The 21,858-nt window shown below is 33.7% G+C and overlaps 1 protein-coding gene across 4 annotated transcripts in view; it reads right to left on the reverse strand.

Annotated features, from left to right (window-relative positions):
* Positions 1-21,858, reverse strand: part of nAChRalpha6 (nicotinic acetylcholine receptor alpha6) — a 107,480-nt gene that overhangs the window by 72,558 nt on the left and 13,064 nt on the right. For all 4 annotated transcript variants that reach the window (XM_070648937.1, XM_070648936.1, XM_070648938.1 and 1 more), the window contains exon 2: positions 4,802-5,722. In XM_070648937.1, the coding sequence (XP_070505038.1) occupies positions 4,802-4,856 (55 nt within the window). In that variant the 5' untranslated portion in view covers positions 4,857-5,722. The remainder of the gene's footprint in view (positions 1-4,801; positions 5,723-21,858) is intronic.

A 21,858-nucleotide genomic window follows, 5' to 3' on the forward strand; every position in this document is an offset into this window, starting at 1 on the left:
ATTTAAATGTAATACACACTGAAAGATGTTTCGAATTAGTCTTTAAAGCTCATCTTTTCATGATAAACATAAGTTTTGATTTAATGTTTACCTTTTTTCGGTCCATTTGCAGCATAAATCTCTTCTTTCGTTCGCTTGCCATTGCTCAGAAAAATATCAACAACAAAAGAAAGCAGCATAATTGAATGTTTTTCAGAATTGTAAGTGGGTGCTGGTAATAATTTTTATTTTGTAACAGTATACGCTGCTTGCTTTTATTCTGATGACACATCATTATTTCATCTTTTTTTTAGCTGCCAGGATGGTCTTTCCTTTATCATTTAATGTCTTTCTTTGATTTTGCAATTTTTTTGTTTTCATTCGATTGATTATTCTCATAAAAAAAGTTGAAAGAAACGAGGGTTAGAGAATGAAATATTGGAATCATGATTTCGTAATGCGCAGATATTCATGATTTTCTCATGGTTTTCTTTGATTCAATAAATAAATGAAAATTGTTTTTGGTTAGTTGAGTTTGAACATAAATTTTAGATTTTGAAAATTTGAAGAGCTTTAAGCTTTTTGAGAGTTTTTTGTTGAAGATCAAGAGAAGGTCAAAAGTTAAGGAGGGTTAATGGATGACAACTAGGTGCTTGACATTGGGATCTCATGCTGCGAAGGTCATACTAGTAAACAATTCATACAGTTGTGTTGTGACTTCCCGGGTGACACAAATGAAAAGAATCAGACACGGACTTATCAAAGCTCCGTTAAAGTTCTTTTATTACACCAAATGGAAGCCTCCCCCGTGTAATATGCATTGTAGAAGATTCGGTCTTTACACATTCTTGGGTAGACTTCTCGGACAGTTCGACATCAGGAACCCGAACTTGGTGTTTAAAAAAATCTTTACCAGAGCCTTAAAAGCTCCGTGACAAACCAATCTTCATTTGTGTCGCTCGGGCTTGCACGCCACTTTAATGACAATCAAATGACTGCTACGTAAGAAAAAGACAAACGGTTGTAATTTATAGATCAGCAGTTCTGTTGAAGTACCGACATAAAACATTTTTATACAGAAAAATAATATTTCAAGCCAAAAAAACCGTAAGCCATAAATTTAATAATAATGAGTAAAAAATTGTTTACTTCCGAACGGTACAGTGTGTTTTGCTTAGAATCCTCTGCGTCGCCGTGATAATGGTCAAGGTCATGAATACGATTTTTGCTTTTTTCAAATTTGCACAGTTGCATGGTCCATGGTTCATATCAATGGAATGTACCTAGCCATAAATTTGTTGGTCGTGAATACACAAACCAAGTTTTTGTGACTAGAAACAGCGAAAAACCACCCGAATGCGACCAGACCTTCTCTGGAATCGAACCCGGGTTATTAGAATCTGTTGCCCGACACTCTAACCACTAAGCCACTGCTGCCTAATTTTCTATACTGTTTTACGGCGAGAAATACAGTTCGCTACATTGTGCCTCTCGGGACTTTAAGTTCCTCACAAAGTAGAAGAAGACACAAGAAAATAACTTTTTGGCTATCATTTCAGACAGATCAATAAGACATTTCCTAATGAAGACACACAATAGAACAGCGAAAATTTTATTTTTGACTTAAAATTTTTTCTTTTCAATTCATTGATTGGAAACTTTTCATTGCTTCCTCATTTTGAAGATTAGTGAAAAAAACTTTTTTCGATAGCTTGCTAACATCTTTGATAAAGACTCTGACTTGACGAGAAATGTGAACGAAAATTGAAAAGACCACTTTATCCTTTTTTCTCAATTGCCTGTTAGCTCTTAATTCCAACAATGTTGATAAAATTTCTTTTAACTCATTTTGCTGAATGAAATTTTTGAATTTTTGAAGAAAATGAAAAATGAGATGAATGAAAAGTTTCTAATTATTATGAATAAAATACTGGAATATGAGAGTCAAGGACTTTTCTATGTTTCAGTCATTCACGTAGTATTCATTTAAAAAGCTTAATTATGTTGGATTGGAGTTTTGTTTGGTTTCTAAAGCGCATTTCACGAATTGATAATGAGCATGCTAATGAGTATCCTCACTCAATTGAACATGTTTAACTATATCCCTAACAGACAGAGAGCATGCTTTCCTGATACTGTTAAGGTTATTGATTGAGAATACTAATGGGCACAATCATTTAGGTGAGTAAACTTGAGGAGCCAAATGCTTTATCTTTAATAAGGTAGTTAAGTGCTTTTGTGACGTTATCGGTAAAGTGCTTGGCTTAAATTAGAACCGCCCTAACTTCAAGGTCGTCGGTTTGAATTCTATCATTTCAAGTTTGTGCTTTTTCGGAAGTTCAGATACTTTGATTGCTTTATTTAACGATATTAACAGCTTGGATTAAAGAAACGAGCCAGAAACTTGAAGTAAAGCGAGAGACAAATCCACAATAGCTACAAAAATACCATTAGGAATGGAATATTAAAATAACGGATTAGATAAGGTTAGTGGAAAAAGAATTACTTTTGGGAAGAAGCCGCTAAGAATCCTACCAATGATAGAAAAGTTTTCAATTAAGTTCTTGTAACCACAACTCAGCTTACACTAACGGTTTACTAAGGGTATGTATGACATTTGGTATCAGTAATTAGCAGACGGAAGCCAGCAATAGAGCCAACTTTAGAAGATTTCTAAGGGATGTCATGTGTCGCAACTCATCTGTACGACCATCGAAGTAAGTAAGAAAGTATGAATGACTTATGATATGTCAAGCAACTCTTTCATTAGGAGGTATGCCGACGTCAAAAGCAAGAGTTGAACGCAACAGTGTTGTGAAGAAGTTGTGGGTAAATTTATATTCTTAGGACAGTCATAAGAGCCTGTTTGTTAAGACACTCTAATGTACGCGGTTTGAATTTGAGTAAGAATCCAAATAAATTAGATAAACTTAATATTCATCCACTGTCATAGTGCCATTTACCACAAACCACAATTTTCTCAACAACAAAACTAGAAAAACATTTGCAATTTAAAATGAAGAAAACTTTTTTCATAAATAAATTTCAATTATTCGCACTTTTTTTATTTTGAAATAAGCATCAAGCTCATATGAATGAGTTTCTATAAATGCCTGAGGCTTGCTAAAAAAAGAGATAAATTAAAATAGTATATTTCATTATTTATTTAGCATTTTAACAAGCTTTAGCTTTATTTTTTTGTGCATGTAGAATGCTAAAAAAATGAAGGAAAAAAGTACGGAATGAATGGAAAAAGTTTTGCGAGAATTAAAAACAATTTAAATATTAGCTTTAACTAATGAGTATTTCCTCGTTTTCAAGTGCTTTCATCTATATTCATCCTGAATAGCAGATTTTTTTTCATTCTGCAACAAACTCAGGTGAATTAAAAGCTGATGATAACTTTTTTTTTCCTTGTTTTGTTTTAAATTGCATAGCTTGTATAGCTTTAGCATTGTTTTATTTTCTATGGGGTTGGAAAAAAAGTTTTTTTTTGAATGAACAGTTCTGGGAAACTTTTTTAATGACTTACATGGACACTTGTAACATTTGACCTGGATATCTATGAGAATAACTGATTAGGGGGTCATTTGGATGTTATGGAATGTAAAGTAGAAGAGATCATTTTTCGGAACTTAACTGTTCCGACCAAGTTCTGACAGAGCGATTAGCTACAACTCAGCATTACCCTGGTAGCAATTTGGTGCATTTTTGATGGAATTTGTGAGGGAAACTGGGTGGACATTGCCCTTAACTGCATGAAAATGGCGTGATTTCCTTCAAGTTTCGGTCAGGTATATTTTGGATGAAAATTTGAAAAAAAAAAAATTTGTTTTTAAATTGCTGCGATAGTCGACATACCAATTTTTTGGGGCATCAGTAGTTGAAACACTATTCTCAAACTCCTTCGGCTGGATTCGAACCGACGACCTTCGAGTTACCATACCAAATTTGAGCCAAGTGTCTTACCTATTTGACCAGCAAGGCACTTAATTGCTTAAGCACTTAACTGCTTTGAGAAGAGTTCAAAAGATCGATTTTTCGGGTTACCTATTAAGTGACATTAATCGGAAAGTACTCAAGCGAAAGCATGGACAGATACACGGTGGAATGGAAATACAAACTTGGTTGATCGCTCTTAGAGGGAATCTTCAAGGAAAAGGGTGTTTCAAAAAAGTAAAATAGTAATGCAAGAATTTGATAAAACTTATGAGAAGACCAGCAATAGAGTCAAATTATTCTGTAATAATCCAGACTCCAAGTCGGAGCATAATTCCATTCAGTGAACGGTTCCATAGTCTGAGTCTCATATTCCATCGACTCAATTTCAATCCCGAGTAGACAAAAATTCATCAGAACTAGTCATCAACTGGACATTAACTTGCCATAAACTAGTTATTTAAAAGGGGTTAAAGAGTTTATTTGTTAAAACGTTTATTTGTACATTCGAGAATGTTTCGTTCCTTAGCTACGATAAAAAAGCTTTTCCTAGCTGTCCTCTAAAGCCACTTCACCATTCATTTCTAAGAATAATTGTGGATATATATTTTTTTTTCTTTTTCATGCCACTACTTTCACATTTAATTTAATTCATTAAACGAAGCCATATGCTTCACATTTACGGATAAAATTTATAGTCAGTAAGTAGGTCATTTATTCTGGAAAAATATAAAAAAAACTATAATATTCATCCCTAGATGACTTTATTACACCCTCGCCTCCATAATAATTAATTGAAAAGTTTTCGCAATTTTTTTAATGTTGAAAAAATGAAGATGAAAATAATTTAAAGTAAAAAAATTATTTGAGCTCATTAACTCACCTTTAATAATCATAAGGAAGACAAAAAGTATGAGCGAGTACGAATTGCGATCCATTGCAATTTATGTGTTGGGTTCCTCCCTTTCCTTCACGGTCGTTATATTTATGTCCTTTAAGAAGTTCGAAACAAAGTTTCGAATAATTTTTTTTTTTACTTCCTCGTCGTTGTTGGTCGTTTTGTTGGAAGATGGGGGTGGCTGGCAGGCTCGGTGAATAATGTGGTTTAACGACGTTGAATAATGAACAATTTTTCGCTACTAATGACTCAATTTGCTGCGTCTCCTTTTCTCTCGTCTTGATTATTTTTATTATTTTTTTGTGTATTTAATTCTTCCTTAAATTTTAATTATTTTTTTAGGTATTATTGAATTCCCGTATATTTTAATTTATATATAGATAATAAGAACATCTCGACACATAGAATTAAATTTTTTTTTATAAATCTGAAGCTTAATTCCTCAATTAAATTTTTTATATCCTTAAAACTGAACTTGCATTTGACTTCTTTTTTTTGTTTTAATTAATTTTTATTATCTTTTGTTCTCGATGAGCTCGTTCTGCTCATTTCTCTCAGCACTAATTTAAAATCAGTTGTCATTTTCATTCGCTATTGTGATATCCACTGCGATTTTTTTATGCTGCTCTCATTTGACATGAAAATAAGAGAGAGAGATCACTTATATGTATAATTTTTATATTCTACTTGTTCGGTTTCCTTCTTTTGCTCCTTTTTTGTCCATTTGCTATTAAAGTCTTCTCGGTCTTTTATTATTTGTTACTTTATCTGCTTGCATAACCGATTTTCTTGCTCTTAATGAATTTTCTTTTTATTTTTCTCTTATTATTCTTGGCAAATTTGCTGTCTGTATGAGACCATAGCTAGTCGTTGGCAGTATTATGGATCGTTGCTTAAGCTGCAGTTCTATAAAGACAAAAAGAGACAAGGAATTAAAAAATTAGAAATGAATCATTTATTTTCAATTAAATGTTGGCTTATTTTTCTCTTGGTCTTGAGTTTGAAGGATGAAGAATAAATTATTTGGAAATGAAAGCCACTTAGATGTCGGATGATTTATGGTGTTGTCGGATACAAGAGATATAACATGTCACTGTTCTCATATTCTTAATGACATCAAATTAAGTGGACATCTTCAAATAATTGTTTTTGAGGAGTTTTAGATGTGCATGATGGTTTTGATTGAGTTTGGGGTTTTGTCCGAAAGACACATAGTATAGAATTGACCGAAAATTCAGTCTTTGGATAGCGTGACTCTGGCTTCAAGCTATTTTCGATGAAATCCGACCTCAAGTCAGAGTTAAGTCTGTCTGATGCCGGATTTACAGCTATTTCTCCGACGTGTGCTTTCCGGATCAGTAGCACTGCTATTAGCTTTGTATAGGAACACACTGGAACCCTTATTCAGTATTGCCATAATTATTATCATTATTGTGTCAAATAAAGGTGTTTTTGTGTCCACCTCTCCATATCTTATTTCATGATTAAATGTTTTGAGATACCAGACAAATCGTGTCGGCATGACTAAGACAGGAAAAATTTATCCAACATCCGACTTGATTGCAATTTGATTTTTGAAATAATGATTTCTTCCGAGTGCAGACGAATACGTAATAACTAGTTAAGGGCTATCTAATGTTTAGTAATTGGCTAGTTCTAACGTATTTGTAATGATTCGGTCTAGATTGAATTGAATTTCTAGTGGATTAATAGATCTAAAATCCGGTACAAGGCCAGTGCGATTCTGCAATGATTCTGGATTTAATCCGGTACCAAATCAGAGTCACACCATCCTGAACATGGAATCTTGATCGATTAACTGATTTGTGCTATTTGGACAGGTTTTAAGTTTTATATGAACTTTTTGCCAATTTTGTGCAAATTTAAATAAAACGTTCAAGTCTGTAGATTCTAGCACTGCATTTTGGCAAGAACACTGTGCATACAGACCATTCATCCTTAAGACAAGGACAATTCTTCATCATGATGTCAATAAACTCAAAAATATATCTTCACAAAAGTCCTCCTTGCTGTTCATTGACCATAAAAGTTCAACAGAATACAAAATTGTAAGTAAAAGCATATAAATCAACAGTCATCGAGTCAAAGAGATTACCCAAAAATAGGAGCAAAAAAGGAACTATGAAAAATATTCAAATTATGTAAATTTTTCATTAGCAATAGTGTAAAATATGCTGCACATACAAATGAATAGAAGAATGAATTTATGGGGGCGGACAGTAATGTGTATGCTTTCTGAAAATTGCTTAACACTGGACAAGTAGGAGTTTTTTATTACGTAAATTAAGTATTTAAGGCGCATTTACTTTGACAAATGTGATTAGATGATTGATTTAGGTTCTGTGTCCTTAAATATGCTTGTTGCCCTAGAAATGAGAATAATTTCTTCTGAATATTTTAAATTTCAACTACTCAGCCAACCATACAATCACATAATCCCTTTTTTTGCATACAAGCTTTCAACAATGCTGTAAAACTGTGGGAAATGCAAAATGAAGAAATTAGCAAAGAGCGAACACAAAATGAGAAGTTATGTTGAATATGTGAGACAATGAATTTTAAACTAACTCAATTTTGCTCTTTTTTCCATTCTTGCCAAGCTCATCGTATGCAGTAAAAGCCATTCGAATGTTCAGGTCAAAAAAAGCTCTTCTTTTTGTATGCTCTTATTTTAATTAATATAAATGACATCCAGAGAAGCTTGTTGTTGTTGTAACTGTATGTATGGATGTGTATGGGGGGACCTAAATGGTGTATGTTAAGGGTTGGGAGACCAATTGTGCAATTTAATAAATGAACGAGGAGGAGTTGCTTTTTTTGCTGTAATAAGCCACTATGGCAGCAGCGGGTGCCTTTTTTTGTTTTGGGATGCTTAAAATGAAGTGCTATAGGAGCCATTTCGTCTAATATGGCATGGCATGCCACTTCAAAAATCATTGTGATTATGATTATTGTTGCAATGGATGTACGATAATACATTTTACTTGATTACATCGGTAATTGAAAATGTTTTTGCTTCTTATTGAATAAATTCAACATAGACATTTTCCATGCCAACATTTTTTGTGTGTATATACATCCACATGTATCCTCCCCATCCTCCATAATCTTTCAATATCTCATATTTCCTTTCCCTTTTTTTTTTATTTCTCATGCAAATCTTATCTATTCGCAATAGCTATTCAAGTGGGTTGTTGAACTTCTTTTGCTTTATTCTTTATTCACTTCACAAAAGAAAGAAAATTCCTTACTTTTCCGAAAATCATTTGCGATGAGACAAAAGGAAATTGAAAGCGAATAGAAATTGATATTTACATTAAATTGCCATGCACAATTTAGATCTCGAGAAGTAATTTTTATTTTGTTCGTCTTACTTATTCTTTTGTTTGTTAAATTGAATATATGAATATGTTATAGATTATCTCATTTTGAGGAAAATTTATTCAATTTTGTGTGTGCTACTAGATGATTTTTGAATTTTATTTATGGAGATGCTGACGGAAGTTTTTTTTTCAACAGAGATAAATAGGCTGAATTAAAATATTTTGAAAGTTTTTTAATAAATTATGCGGAGCTGAATTGTGTGATGTGATAAGGGACCGTTCACAATTACGTTATGAATCTCAACAGGCAAAGAGCGTGCTCTCAAGAGCAGAATAAGCTAAGAGTAACGCTCGCGAGGAAGGTCTTTGTCTGTTACGGGGAATGACAAGCTTTTTTTTCAAAATTGAGCATAAGAACTCTTGTATTTTCTATTGTTAAAATCGCACCTTTACACTCTTATCGTAATAATCAAGCACTTCTGGACAACCCTCCCCTAATCCCACCGTACCATTTTGTAACGCTTTGTAACCCCGTTACCACCCTCTCCCCTAAGCATCATGTAATTTCCAAACGTTCTCTAAGTGAACGGAAAACCTAATGAAATTTACGAATCTAATTGAAATTAATCAGGATCTTTTGAAATATTTTGACGCATAGCTTCATAGCCTAACATGCAAAGATGTCGCTATTAGGTATCATAGTTGTATTTCTGTACCATAAAAGCATGCTATTTTCCTATTAGTGAGAATCATACTGAGTAGAATCATATTCTCATGTATCGAGTCATATGTTGCCGAATCTAACAGTGCACGACTTAAGCCTCTTTTACCAATGAGTTACCCAAAACTTAAAAAATGTAGGAACGAACAGAGATGGCAGGAGGTTGACTGGAGTCTGGACTTTGAAGAGTCGGATTTAACTTTTTTTTTGGAGGTGCCTCCACATTGGAGTCCTGCCAACTCTGGGAACAAATGCCTTCGATTTCCACCATAATTTGACCTCTCAATCATATCATCTGATTGATATTAATGCTCATGAGTCGTGACATTAAAGTCATTATTCCCTAACATTGTTTGACTGCAACTTTTGACACTTTTGAAACGAGCAACACAAATGAGAAAAGTTGTGACTCGAGACTCTATCGATGTTTCGTTGTGGACACATTCATTAGCACTATATGGAAGTTGCCTCTTTGCATTCCGCAAAGAGATGGCAAACACATAGTGGTAATAAATTATGGCTCGCCAAAAAACTGGATGAATGGAGGAGAAAAAGCTTCTTTTGTGATGGCTTGGTGTTTTTGGCAAATTATAAGGCTCGGTAAAAACTGCTATGGCACTTTGGATGTAGAATCATTAATGCCATAATAGATTATCTTAATTCTTAGGGTTCTTGATGTTGAGATCGGGATCGAGACTCGGGAAGTTTGGCCTTGGTCTCGGTCTCGTGTCGGTCTTTAGAATTTGTCGCGACCGAGACTTCTGATAGATTTAAGATCTTAAGTTTCTGACGCTACAATTGAGCTTTCTAACTCGGTTGACTTGAGCCCATACAAAATTCGAGCAAACTTTGATCTGGTCGAGCAGACTCTGGTTTTTTCAAAGAATTTCACTACTCAACAGGCTTCAATAAAAATAAAATCACAATCCAGATCATTCTCAAATTTTCTCTTCATTAAACGCCTTCAATAATTTGTAATCTAATTTTTTCCATACTCATTTCTTTATTTTTATTCTTCTCGAAATTTCCATTCCGTAAATCGTTCAATCTATGGAGATTAAATAATAGATTTATTGTTGCATGTAATAAGGGAACGTTTGGAAATAATGTAATGCTTAAGGAGAAAAGGAGGTGGTTTGAGTGTTTCGGATCCCACTATAGGACTCAAAGGTGTGGTACAACAAATTGTTAATCGTAGTGCCTCCGGCTCATAAGACTAGGTCCTTCTAGCATTATATTATTTTAATGTTACTATAATAAGGAGATAAAATGTGCAGTGGCATTGTCAGGGGAGGCTACGCTCCTGAAAGAGGGGCGTTCCAAGTAACTCAAATGAAGAAAGATCTGCCACATGTCTGTCAAATTTAAGCGGAGCTTTTAGATAGTATGGAAATTGGAAATTGGAAAATGGAAGCCAACGATAGAGTCAAGTTCAGACGGCACCTGTGGGAGGTCTTGGATCACAATTGATCTGTATGAGCAGCAAAGTAAGTAAGTAAGTCAAAGAGCTTTTGTGGAACCTCAAAAGCTCCGTGTTAACGTGTTCTTCATTATGTAGCTCGAAAGGGAGGTAAGAAGTGGTTACAAGTTTGTTACGGAGTACGAAATTAGGTTTATGATTTTGCTACAATGCTACACAGTGTTGGTAGAGAGAAGCAGAGATGTCACATAATTTCCAAACATTTCCCCAAAGGAAAATAAATGAGAAAAAGAGAGAAGAATAAAAATCTTTAAATCTTAATTAAATAATCAATTAATTTTGCAAAGTTGAAGATTACGTAAATGTGCCATGAGTTACACAGTACAAAATTATGAAAGGAACTTTTTTGTGCAACTTCAGAGTTTTTCAAAGTTTTCAGTTTTTTTGAAGGCAAAACAAAAACAAGAAAATAAAGAAAGAAAAAAAAAGTCGGTTGAGATTCAAGCCAAAAAGGAGAAGAAAGAAAGAAAGAAAAAAAAAAATCACGTAACAAAATAATGAAAAGATTCATCTCAGGCATAAATTTATGGTGTGTGGTAAAACGCTGAGAGTAAAAATGGGAAAGTGGGTAAGAGAGTGAAAGAGAACAAACATCCTTAAAGCTTTATTAAAGCATATTGCAATGGAAAGTAAGATATTCACGTATATTAAATTGTTAGGTATACACAGACAATTTTTACTTTCATTGTATATTTACACACATCCACATATCAAAATCATTTCCCATTTTTCCATTACATTATATGTCATTTTAGACCCATCATCATCGTCATCAGTCCCTACTCTCTCTCTTTTTGCTATTTCATATTGTACGTGTATGAGACTTTTCGTTTCCATTTACATGTGTATATTCAATGTGATTTAGTAATAAAAAGGCTGAACATCCTTCATATTCATATGATATTTGGCATGATATGCTATCAAAAAGAATCAAGATTACTGAATATTTTTGTGTTCTAAACTGTCACTTTTAAATGTCTCATGTGATTTTTACTCTTGACATGAAATTTATTCTATTGATGATTGAGGTAGGAAAGTGAGAAAATTCTCGGAACTTCTGACTAGAGCTTGAAGGAGACTCGGAGTTTTGAGTTGATTTTTCAAGGGCTTACATGGAGAATATGAGCATTTTTAGACACCCCACCTCCTTCCTTAATATAGCATTAGTTCGACCTGTTGCAAAATTGTAGACACCCCTTACTCCTCCCCTCCTGCTTGCTCCACAATACATGAACGATCCCATCCAAATCCAACTTCTGATTCTGACTCAAATTTCTCATATATACTCAATTATAAATCCAAACAAGACTTAATCGTACAACGGAAAAAACTTTCATAGCAACGACTGTCGGATAACTCCGGAGCAGTAGAAATTAGGGCAAGGTAACAATGGAAATGATGTAGAAACATTTTTAATGGTATAGTCTGTTTTTGTAAAATAAAAAGGTAAATGTGATGCCGCACAAATTCTTTTTCGTGACAAATATGTGGGGAATTTTTTGAGGCACGTTGTATATATGATGCATGCAGTACGTATGGCATGTAATTAAGATGAGATCTTTGCTGTATAAAGAGATTTTAAGCTTAATGCTTAATTAACGTATGTTGTTGCATGAAGATTTTTTGGGGTTATTTGCTGATAATGTGGAACATCAGACGGATGTGCTAACTGGGAGAGAGTATTTCTAGCATGCAGAGAGCATGCTCTCGAAAGCTTGCTGCTCTTAAATATACTAGATGAGCATGTTTGTGAACGTTATCCCTACCAGACAAAGGACATACTTTCATGATACAGAAATATCACCATGGTACTTAAAACAGGACTTTTTGGTCTTTTAGAGTACTCTTAGTTTACTCTGCTCTTGAAAGCATGCTCTTTGCCTGTTATGATATGCTTTCATGGCACACAATGACCCTTACGGTACCTTAATGCGGGCTCTTTGCCTGTTAGGGATGGAGAGTCAAAAATGTAACTTTTTGATGGTAAACGACTATAAAGCTAGTTTAAAGCTACAACTATGGGAGGCCATTAGTCGCAATTGATTTGAACAGTCAGCGAAATAAGTAAGAAAGCAAGTAAACGACGACTCTTTAGACGATATTAAGCATAAATCACACAACAAAAAAGAACGAAAAATATTTAAGAATGTGTGCAATCCAGACAAAATACAACGAAATCTTGCGATAAAAAAAAATCATAAAGGTATCCATGAAAAATGCCAACAGTTACTAAGGAAACCGATTTCTCTTTTTCTTTGTTTAAAGAATCTCCAAAGCATCACACCCTTGGAAAGTAAGCGATGAAAAAAAAAAATCAGGGGAGTAAGAAATACGAAGAAAATTATCATCGTCCTTACAGACACGTATACATGCACATGCTCTCTTTATCTCATCATAGTCTCTCTATGTTGTCAATTTCTATTCCATTGAAAAGCTTTTTTTTGTAATTTTTTTTTGGATGTAAATATCAAGCAATTGAGAATGAAAAATGATAAAGAGCTTTTTATGCGGGTGGTGATGATTCCACAGCCAGAATCTCCGGTTCTGTTGAATATTAAAATCATTATTTTTTCTCCCCTCCGTTATTCTATGAATGAGAATAATTTGTTTACACATGTGTAAGGGCATGGAGACCTACATACATATTTTGAATTATGAAAATCAATGTAGATTTATATATATTGTGATCTTCATCGACGTCGTCATAAATGTCATGTGTAATACACAAGTCAACTAAAAAAAATGTGAATTTTATCGCAATAATTTATCAAAAAATGGTTCATGTTGAAAGGTTGAGGCATGCTTCTCTCGTTGAGATGATATATAAATTTCTGAACGCGTTTTGAAAGGTCTTTCTTGGGTTGATTTGGTGAATACTTCACATTTTATTTCTTTTGAGAGTATGTTTTGCAACTAAGGTGATTTGAAGTATTCGACATGTTGATGAGGAAATTATAATCGTCTTAATATTTAGTTATTCCTGTTGTTTAATTAGGGGACAGTGTCGTGTGTTTGTATTTTATTTATTTGTCAACGTTACTGTCCGGAATAATTAATTTTGTGTATTCGACTGACCCGTGTACCAGAAAATTTAAGAATTAAAGTTTTAAGGTAACTTGACTTTTAACTGAAAAATAATGTACCAAACATAAAATCCAATCATTTTTGGTAGGCGTGGGGAATAAGAGAATGAAATTTTGTCTCAAAAAAGTCTAGAAGTATGAAAAAGATGAAGGTTTGACTTTGGATTTGACATAAAACCAGCCTCACTCCCTCTTTGACCCTTGCATCTATGTAGATCTGTAAGATGCAATTTCCAAATTTAGGTGAAAATTTTAATAAATTAAGGATCTCCCTTCATCCTCAACTGATATGGTGCAATACTCTTTGGTGTAGCCAATGGAGTTATCTTAACTTTTGAAAAATGACAAATTTCTATCAAACGAACTTCAACGAGATTACAAGGAAGAACGACAAACTTCTTGATTGGATTAAAGTTTCTTCAAGTCTCAATTTCGACGAATTTTCAAGAACGAGACAAAAACCGAGACTACAAAGGAATTCTTGGAAGTCTCGATAAATCTCGAGAATCGTTAAATTGGATGTGCAAATAAAATTGGATTTAGACATTCTAATCCTAGCAAGCAAAGAGCTTGCTTACAAGAGCAGAGAAAGCTGAAAGCACGCTCGCGAGCATGCTTAGCTAGTATATTTAATAGTAGAGGAAGCTCTTTAAATAATGCTTATTTCCTGTTAGGGTAAACGAGTGTCATTGAACCTCAGTATGACACAAACTCGCAATTTTGAGGTCTAAATACACATAATTTATTAAGGAAGTAAAAAAATAAACTGATAGAACTACTGAGTGCCTACACTAAAACTGTTGACAGACACAGCATTCCAGAGTAGACAAAAATACGTTAAAACTAGTCATCAACTGGGCATTAACTTGTCTACTCGGGATTGTCTTTAATAATGAAAATTGACAAGCTCAATTGATCTATTTGGCTAGCAAAATTAGGAAAATTAAGTGAGAAGTCTGAATGCCTTTTACATACATTAACATACAGCATATCTTAACCTTTATCCTCAAAATTAAAGGCAAAATAGTCTTTGCATGAGATGAATATTGTTCAGCATCAATCAATAATTTTTATACCTTTGCTCATTAGATTGATTCCATTAATATCTTTATATGATCTTCATACCACATTATAAAATTCCCATCTGCTTCAAACGTCCTAAAAACCTTTTTCACTTGGAGAAATTTTTCATACCAAAAATCAAAGAAAATTGCGCTACCCAGACCCAGTTACTTTCTCCTTTTCGATAACTTCTTTACCATTTCTCTTCCCATATATATACGGTTATAGTCAGTAGGTATAGATAAAGATACGCATACTTCATACGCTTGAATGATGAATTATTTTCGGATGAAAATGGAATCATAATAAATGCGAAAAAAATAAAAAAAATACAGAATGGAAAACGTAAAATTTGTGAAAATATTTCAATCTTCTTCCATTTTTTTCCCATCATTCTCTCTTTTGTTTGAAGAATATCCACTTGAAACAAGTGGTTTAAAAGAATTTCGCAACATTTTTTTGTTTTGCTTTCTCTCAATTTGACCTTAGTTTCAACTCAATGGCAATTATACTCAAGTGTACAGAAATTTAATTGAAATTTAAAACGAAAATTTATGGTTTATTGATTATTCTTATCGGGCAATTACGAGTTTGATTGATGATGCAATTGAGTATTGAATTTTTTTTTCGGATGGGATGTATCAAGTTCAGACATTTTGATTTTTTTTACTTTGAATAATTGAATATTTTGTTGGGATTCAGAGGTGTAGTCAGAATTTCTTTAAGGTTTTGATTTGTAGGTGATTTAGGGGGATCAAGAGTAGATGGGGGACGACCAGAAAAATCATGGAAGGATGCTGTCGATAGAGATTGTATTGCGCTTAGTATTGGAATTTAACAAGTGAAAGCCAGCGATTGAGCCAGCTTCAGGCGACTCCTGTCACCTTTGGGAGGTCGTGGATCACAATTGATCTGAATGACCAACGAAGTAAGTAAGTAAAAGCAGATGGTTTATGGTAGGGACGTGTCATGTGAGTAGTTTTGGATTTTTGTCTCAATATACACTATTAAATTCAACAATTTTGTCCTAAGAGAAGGTATTTTGATAGCATCAGCTTCAAGTAGCATCCTAGGAACGCCATAGGTCACAATTGATCCGAACGTCCCTAGCATCGGCTCTGGATCAAGCTCTAAATCAAGAATACCACTCCGGAAAGCAAAATGTATCAGAAAAACTGATGATGCTCAAGTTGATGCTTGTTCACGTTAAATTTTCATCGAATCTTGTCCCGAGTGGCTCAACATAGCTGTCAGAGTAAAAGAAATTTCACTTCCCTTATTATTCTTAACCGTCAAAGTGACGTAATCGATTACCTGATGGAAGACAAAGAAATTTGATGAAAAAATCAGGTCAAGGGCTTTTTTTGGTACTTCTAACTTAGAGGAAGGATAGCGTCAGAGATAAATAATAATGACAAAATGCGACAAAAGTGACAAATTTTGTCACCTAAGTTATCCGATCCCTTTTAAAACTTTAAGCACTTTTTTAAGAATCCAAAGAATTGCAATTAGTTTCTCGAGATGCCTCCCGTGTTAGAATGTACATATTACAAGACTATACCCGAGAAACTAACCTTGAAAAACCAAAGAATCAAGAACTATTCATCAATGAATCTCCTTCAATATAAAAATTCATCAAGTCATAAAAACTGTAAAAAAAGTTTCAACTCACTGACTTGAAAGCACTACAAATAAAAGGCATAGAGTCGCAACAAGTTGCCAACTGCAATCAATATATAAAAATTCATCAAGAATCTATTCAAGTTGATCCAAAAAAGATCAAGACTTTTCGAGTCTGACTTACATTAATGATTCTTCACCTTAATCATAATCATCAACATTGTTCTTGATGTTAAAGCGAAGAGCACTTGAAATTGAATGAACAGAAAAAAGAATCTTTAAGGATGAACAAAGAAGGAATTCTTTTTTTCGTCAGAAGAAGCATTTTCACATTTATATTTCAAGTGAGCCAAACATAATGTTTGTAATTTATGATACGTAATTTTTACTCATGTGCAATGTGTATAATTTTTGTTGGATATAAGATTTTTAATGAACAAAAGGCATGTGAGGGTGTAAATTGTAAGGGAAGATGAAAAAAAAATTAATTTTTTTTACACACTTTCGGGAATTTATGTTCTTGTTGGAACTAGAATGATACACGATTATGTAATTGTAAGAATGTTCTCACATGCATACATGAATGTTAAAGGTTAGGGATGTAAAGATGAACAAATATTGAAGTTGAAATTTATTTAAACAAAGTCGTAAAAAACCTCTCAAGCAGTAAATTAATTCATCTTACATTTATGGATTTAATGACCTAATCTCAACTGAATAATACAGAATTTTCGAGAGAATTCATTGCTAAAAAATGTCAGACATGTTTGGCACTGTAGGTGGCGATTATTCAGTTAGCATTTAACATTTAAAGTAATCGCCGCCCAGTAACATATTGACATTGATGCACCACTAGCTATTGGTATTGTCAATTCTCATAATCATTATCTTATTGAGTAAATTCCTAAAATATCAATTTGTCGACTATGCTGAAACATAAAATGTAGTGGAAGTGAGAGAATGTTTGGGAATTCTGCGTAATGCTGAAAATGGTATTTTTAGACACATCACCGCTATCTCTCGTCGTAATGCTTTACAACAAAATCTTGTATTTTGTAGCTAAATTGTACACCCCTTACCTCGAAGCGTTACTTAATTTACGGATGTTCTCTAAGTAACAGGATTTTTGGAACATTTAATTCAGTGTTTAACAAGAAATGTTTAACCTGTTGACAGGTCATGACCAGTGACAGGTGAGACTTGTGACAGGTCAGGTCTGTGACAGGCCAAAAAATCTAATTGTCTACAGATAATGAACTGTGACCGATAGACTGTTTTCGTTGACCTGTGACAGATTGCAACTCTGTTTTAGGGCAACTTTACATCATATATTGATGTAAATTCAAGGTGATTCCGTTGTGAACATGGTGACATTTCAGCATCTCTAATTGATGTAATGATCAATATATAGTTCTAATGATTGAGAACTGTATAGCATGGTAAAAGATCATCTTCTTGAAAATAATTCAGAAGGTCCACTTGAATTAAATGTCGAGAATCAGGCCCCTAGCCATGCCTAAGACTCTGGGATTTTCAACCATTTCCATGACGTGTGCTTACATGGTAATCTCAATTTTCAATGGATATCAACAGAGCTTGAAGTTGACTCGTATTTTATATGGAAAAAAGTCGACTCAAGACTACTCGATTTCATATAAAATTCCAGTCGATATCGAGGATCTCAATGAGGAATAAGTGACATACTTTTGTCACATAGTGTAATGTCACATAGTCACATCGTGCCATAGTTTTGAGTTCCCAAGAAATTCACACCAAGTTCAAAATTATTTAAATTCATTCAAATTTTAAATTTAATCTGAATTTCATAAAGCTTATGTTGTTCGAAACCATAAGTATAAAAAGATTTTCATTATGATTTATGTTTTAAGATTTCGCAGAATATTTTATATCTACATACACATATGTTCACATCTTGCTTGCCAATCGTTCCTAATTTGCCTATTCGACTTCACCATAAAAAGCGGCTGAATCACGACGAATAAACCAGATTAATAATGAAAATTATGTGTTTAATAATGGAAGCATATGAAGGCACACGCGAATCAAATTTTATAATCCATAACAATGCTTCATTCATTAAGAATTAAAAATTTTCTAATAAAAGAGATTTTTTGACGTCGTAAAAAGCTGAAGATAAACTTCAAAGAAGAAAAGAAATTTGATATTTTTTTAAGGTTTCTATGTGAATAGATTTAAGAGTATTTAAGGTTTCAAGAAGTTTTATGGGATATATACTTTTTATCTGGCAATTTTAAGTATTCTTTGAGAGCTGAAAATCATTTATTGAGCAGTAGCTTCACCTAGATAGGATTCGAACCTTAACTTTTCATAAGTATCAAATCAGGGGTAGCCTTGTTATTTATAGATTGATAGCTTAATTGCCTCCAGATTCTGGATCTGCTTGTCTTCCATGGACTCTCCCGGATTGTTCATGGATTGTTCCGAATCTTACTACTTCTAAGGTTCTAAAGTAATAAGGACACCTTCCCTAAACACAGCTCGAGTGGGACTCGAACCAACACTCTTTCGATTACATGGCAAGTGCTCTTATCTACTGAGCTATTGCGGGTGTTAAGGAGCGTGGCAAAAAGCATCATTGCACATGGTTGTTATATTATACATGAATATGTATACCTGCCATTTTGATCAACCCTCAACCTAGTCTGTACTACCATTGCAGCTGTCCTTATTTATGTGCATTCTCTGTGGTCAGCATGATACCATACATAGTACGAATCATTTAATCGATCAAAAATCCGGACCTATACCAGCAGTGACTCTAAATTATGTCCAGATTTGGTTTAATTCCATCAGAGCCACTTCGGTTTATTGCCGGATTTTGGAATCTGACTAAGAGCCAGATTAACCAACTTGTGTTATTCGAGATAGCATTTATGATGATTGTTGAAAATCTTGTTTGTGAAATTATTCAAAAAAATTCCAATTTTAAATTGTCATATCCTACATATGGCTCCAAACTTGATTTTATAGCATATTCGTATGCATGAAATTGTGTTGTATTTTGTGAATTTATGATCCCAGAACACAATTGAGGGAATAAAAGCATGAAAATATTTGCCAGATTCTCATGAGAATAAAATCATACATCTTAGGACACAAAACTAAAATTTTACCAGTTGCATTGCCACTGATGAATGCAAAATATTATTACTACAATATTTCATATTTAGTTAGAAAATTATTCATGAGCAATAATCATAATTGTTAACTGCCACATATACATATTCTTAATGTATAAAACATTTTCATATCTGTATATCATGCAAATAATAGAAACAAAAAAATGTTGGAAGGATGTTAAAGCTGCGATCTTGATGAAAATTCTCATAATATAACAATAAAAGGATAACGGCAGCAGCATATCGCCTTCAATTTTGCAAGATAAGGCTGAAATTGAATCTCATCATATAAGAATAATATTATGCATGCACATTTGTACATTTATGAGAAGGAATGAAGAAAAAAAGCTCGGTTTGAGAATCGATTGGAATAAAAATCATTCTTTTATTATATTCCTTCCCATTTGCTTTTTTTCGGGTTGTGCATCAAGGCATGGAAGCTGCATAAAATCATAAAATATCTCAAGAAAATCCCATCACTTCCTGAGGTGCTTAACAGACAATCGAGCATAGTATGGTTGTATTGTCAATACCTAGTATAGTATACTCAATTTTGTGTGCATACTCAATTTTGTGAGAATACTCAATCAAGTTTACTCAAGTTTATGAGCATATGCATGCTATTTAAGAGACCCATTGTGAGATTTCATGAGATCCAGTGAGATCCAAAGCTCCACTAGGTCACTTCGAGTCTATTAACTGTTTAACGAGTGAGAATTGGACAGGATTCTGCATTCAGGAGACCAGTTGATAGTGGGATCAGAATCACTACTTTGATGACATTACTCCCTGCAAAAGAAGGCTGTGAGCGGCTTGTCCCATATAAATGAGTCGAAAAGGACAAGTGAAAAATTTATCCAGGCGAGTCTCGAACCCATGACCGTGAGCTATTACAATTATTAAGCTGCGATTTACTAAACCATTCGACCACCGAGTCACTATCAACTCACTTGGCAATATTCAAAGAGAATTCAAAAATCACGTCAGAAGTATTGGAATTCCTTTGAGTTTCCACACCTTGTTGTGCACTGACTTTACAATTCATATTGCCATATATGTAAATTTTATGTAAAACAAAATATCATCATCACAACAGCTGCGTACGTAGATATATACTTATTTATCTTTTTTAGCGGATTTTATGCTAAATAATGTGGATTCATGGTTTTACATTGGAAGCGTTTATGAATGAAGGAAAAAAGAGCTGTCTATTTTTGGGATCTATAGACTCAAAGGTTTTCAAACCCTTTTCATCTTATTTTTGCCACTTTTTACAAAGAGCTAAATCACTTTTATTAAGTTGTGAAAGGCATTGGATTTAACAGAAGAAAAAAAAATATCACAAAGTTTTTTTACTGAAGTGCGACACTAAAAGACCTGGGATTTATTTTATTGCTTCTTTATTTACGGCTGTTTTGTTGGCTTTCATTTTAAATTTGTTTGGAGATTCGCTGAAATTCAAGTAGTTTTAGGTTAATTTAGTACATGTGCTGGGATTTTTGGAAGATTTTTGTAAAGCTAAAGGATTCGGAACAAATTGTGAGAATTTTTGAGGAAAACTGATCGGATTTTTGTTGGTAGTTTGGATTTTAGTGCTGATTTCCACACAAATCCTTGTAAAATTCGTGCCGAATCGCTAACTTTATGAACCAAAATATTTATTAACCTTCAAATCAGGTTTCTTAAGTAAATCAACACAGTTTTTCAGTATGATAGTTTTACATAAGCCCATAGAATCAAAGCTGGTTGACAGTTTAGCTTTAACATACTTGCTTCTTTGGCTGGGGTGCACGTCGCCTGTTGCCATTCGAAGAGAACGTTTAAAGCTGGGTTCATCCTTCGAGAACTTCTGTCAGATCCAAGCCAGTTCACAATGTTAAAGACTTTATCGTCCTTTTCTACTCATACAATCCAGGATCTTGAGACTAAACATATGTGCTTATAATTTGTACATATGTGTTCCTGTATGGAATATGGTTGCATAAACCAACACTTAAGAAGACTTCATGGAGATACTCTAGAATCCCAAGCAATTTCCAGAAATCATTTTGTTGAGGGGTGAGGGCAGGGTCGTTGCTAGAATTTTTTGACAGAGGGGATAGGGGTTATAAATGAAATGAAAATAGTTTAAAGAGTAGGATCTGAAAATCCTTCTTTTGTCTCGAAAAATCGAAGCAAATTAAAGAATTTTCCAAAAAGGATGGACACACATCTGGGTGAGAATACGCTTTTGCTGAACCAGTGAATAGAATTTCTAGGAACACTTGTGCACCCAATTCCCAAAGTCCTTCATAAAACCCCCTCCACTTCCGACATTTTCAAAAATATTGCGTCTGCAAACCTTCTTCCTGCTCTTCTTAAACTTATTTCTTTCTTTATAAGATGGGGAGATGTACACAGTATGAAGATGATGATTTCCTATGCTTACTGTGTGTTGCTCTCTCTGTTCATGCATATTATATTAAAACATCATAAATTTCCTCTCGTTTGTGTTCCTTTCGAAAAAAAACTTTCTTTTCTGCCTCGTAAGAGTCATCCAGATGATTTTGTGTACGGAAAGTTTGACTGTAA

The sequence above is a fragment of the Chironomus tepperi genome, unplaced genomic scaffold, assembly GCF_022539635.2.
Source record: "Chironomus tepperi strain 1889 unplaced genomic scaffold, CSIRO-AGI_Ctep_v1 contig_415, whole genome shotgun sequence".
Classification (NCBI taxonomy): Eukaryota; Metazoa; Arthropoda; class Insecta; order Diptera; family Chironomidae; genus Chironomus; species Chironomus tepperi.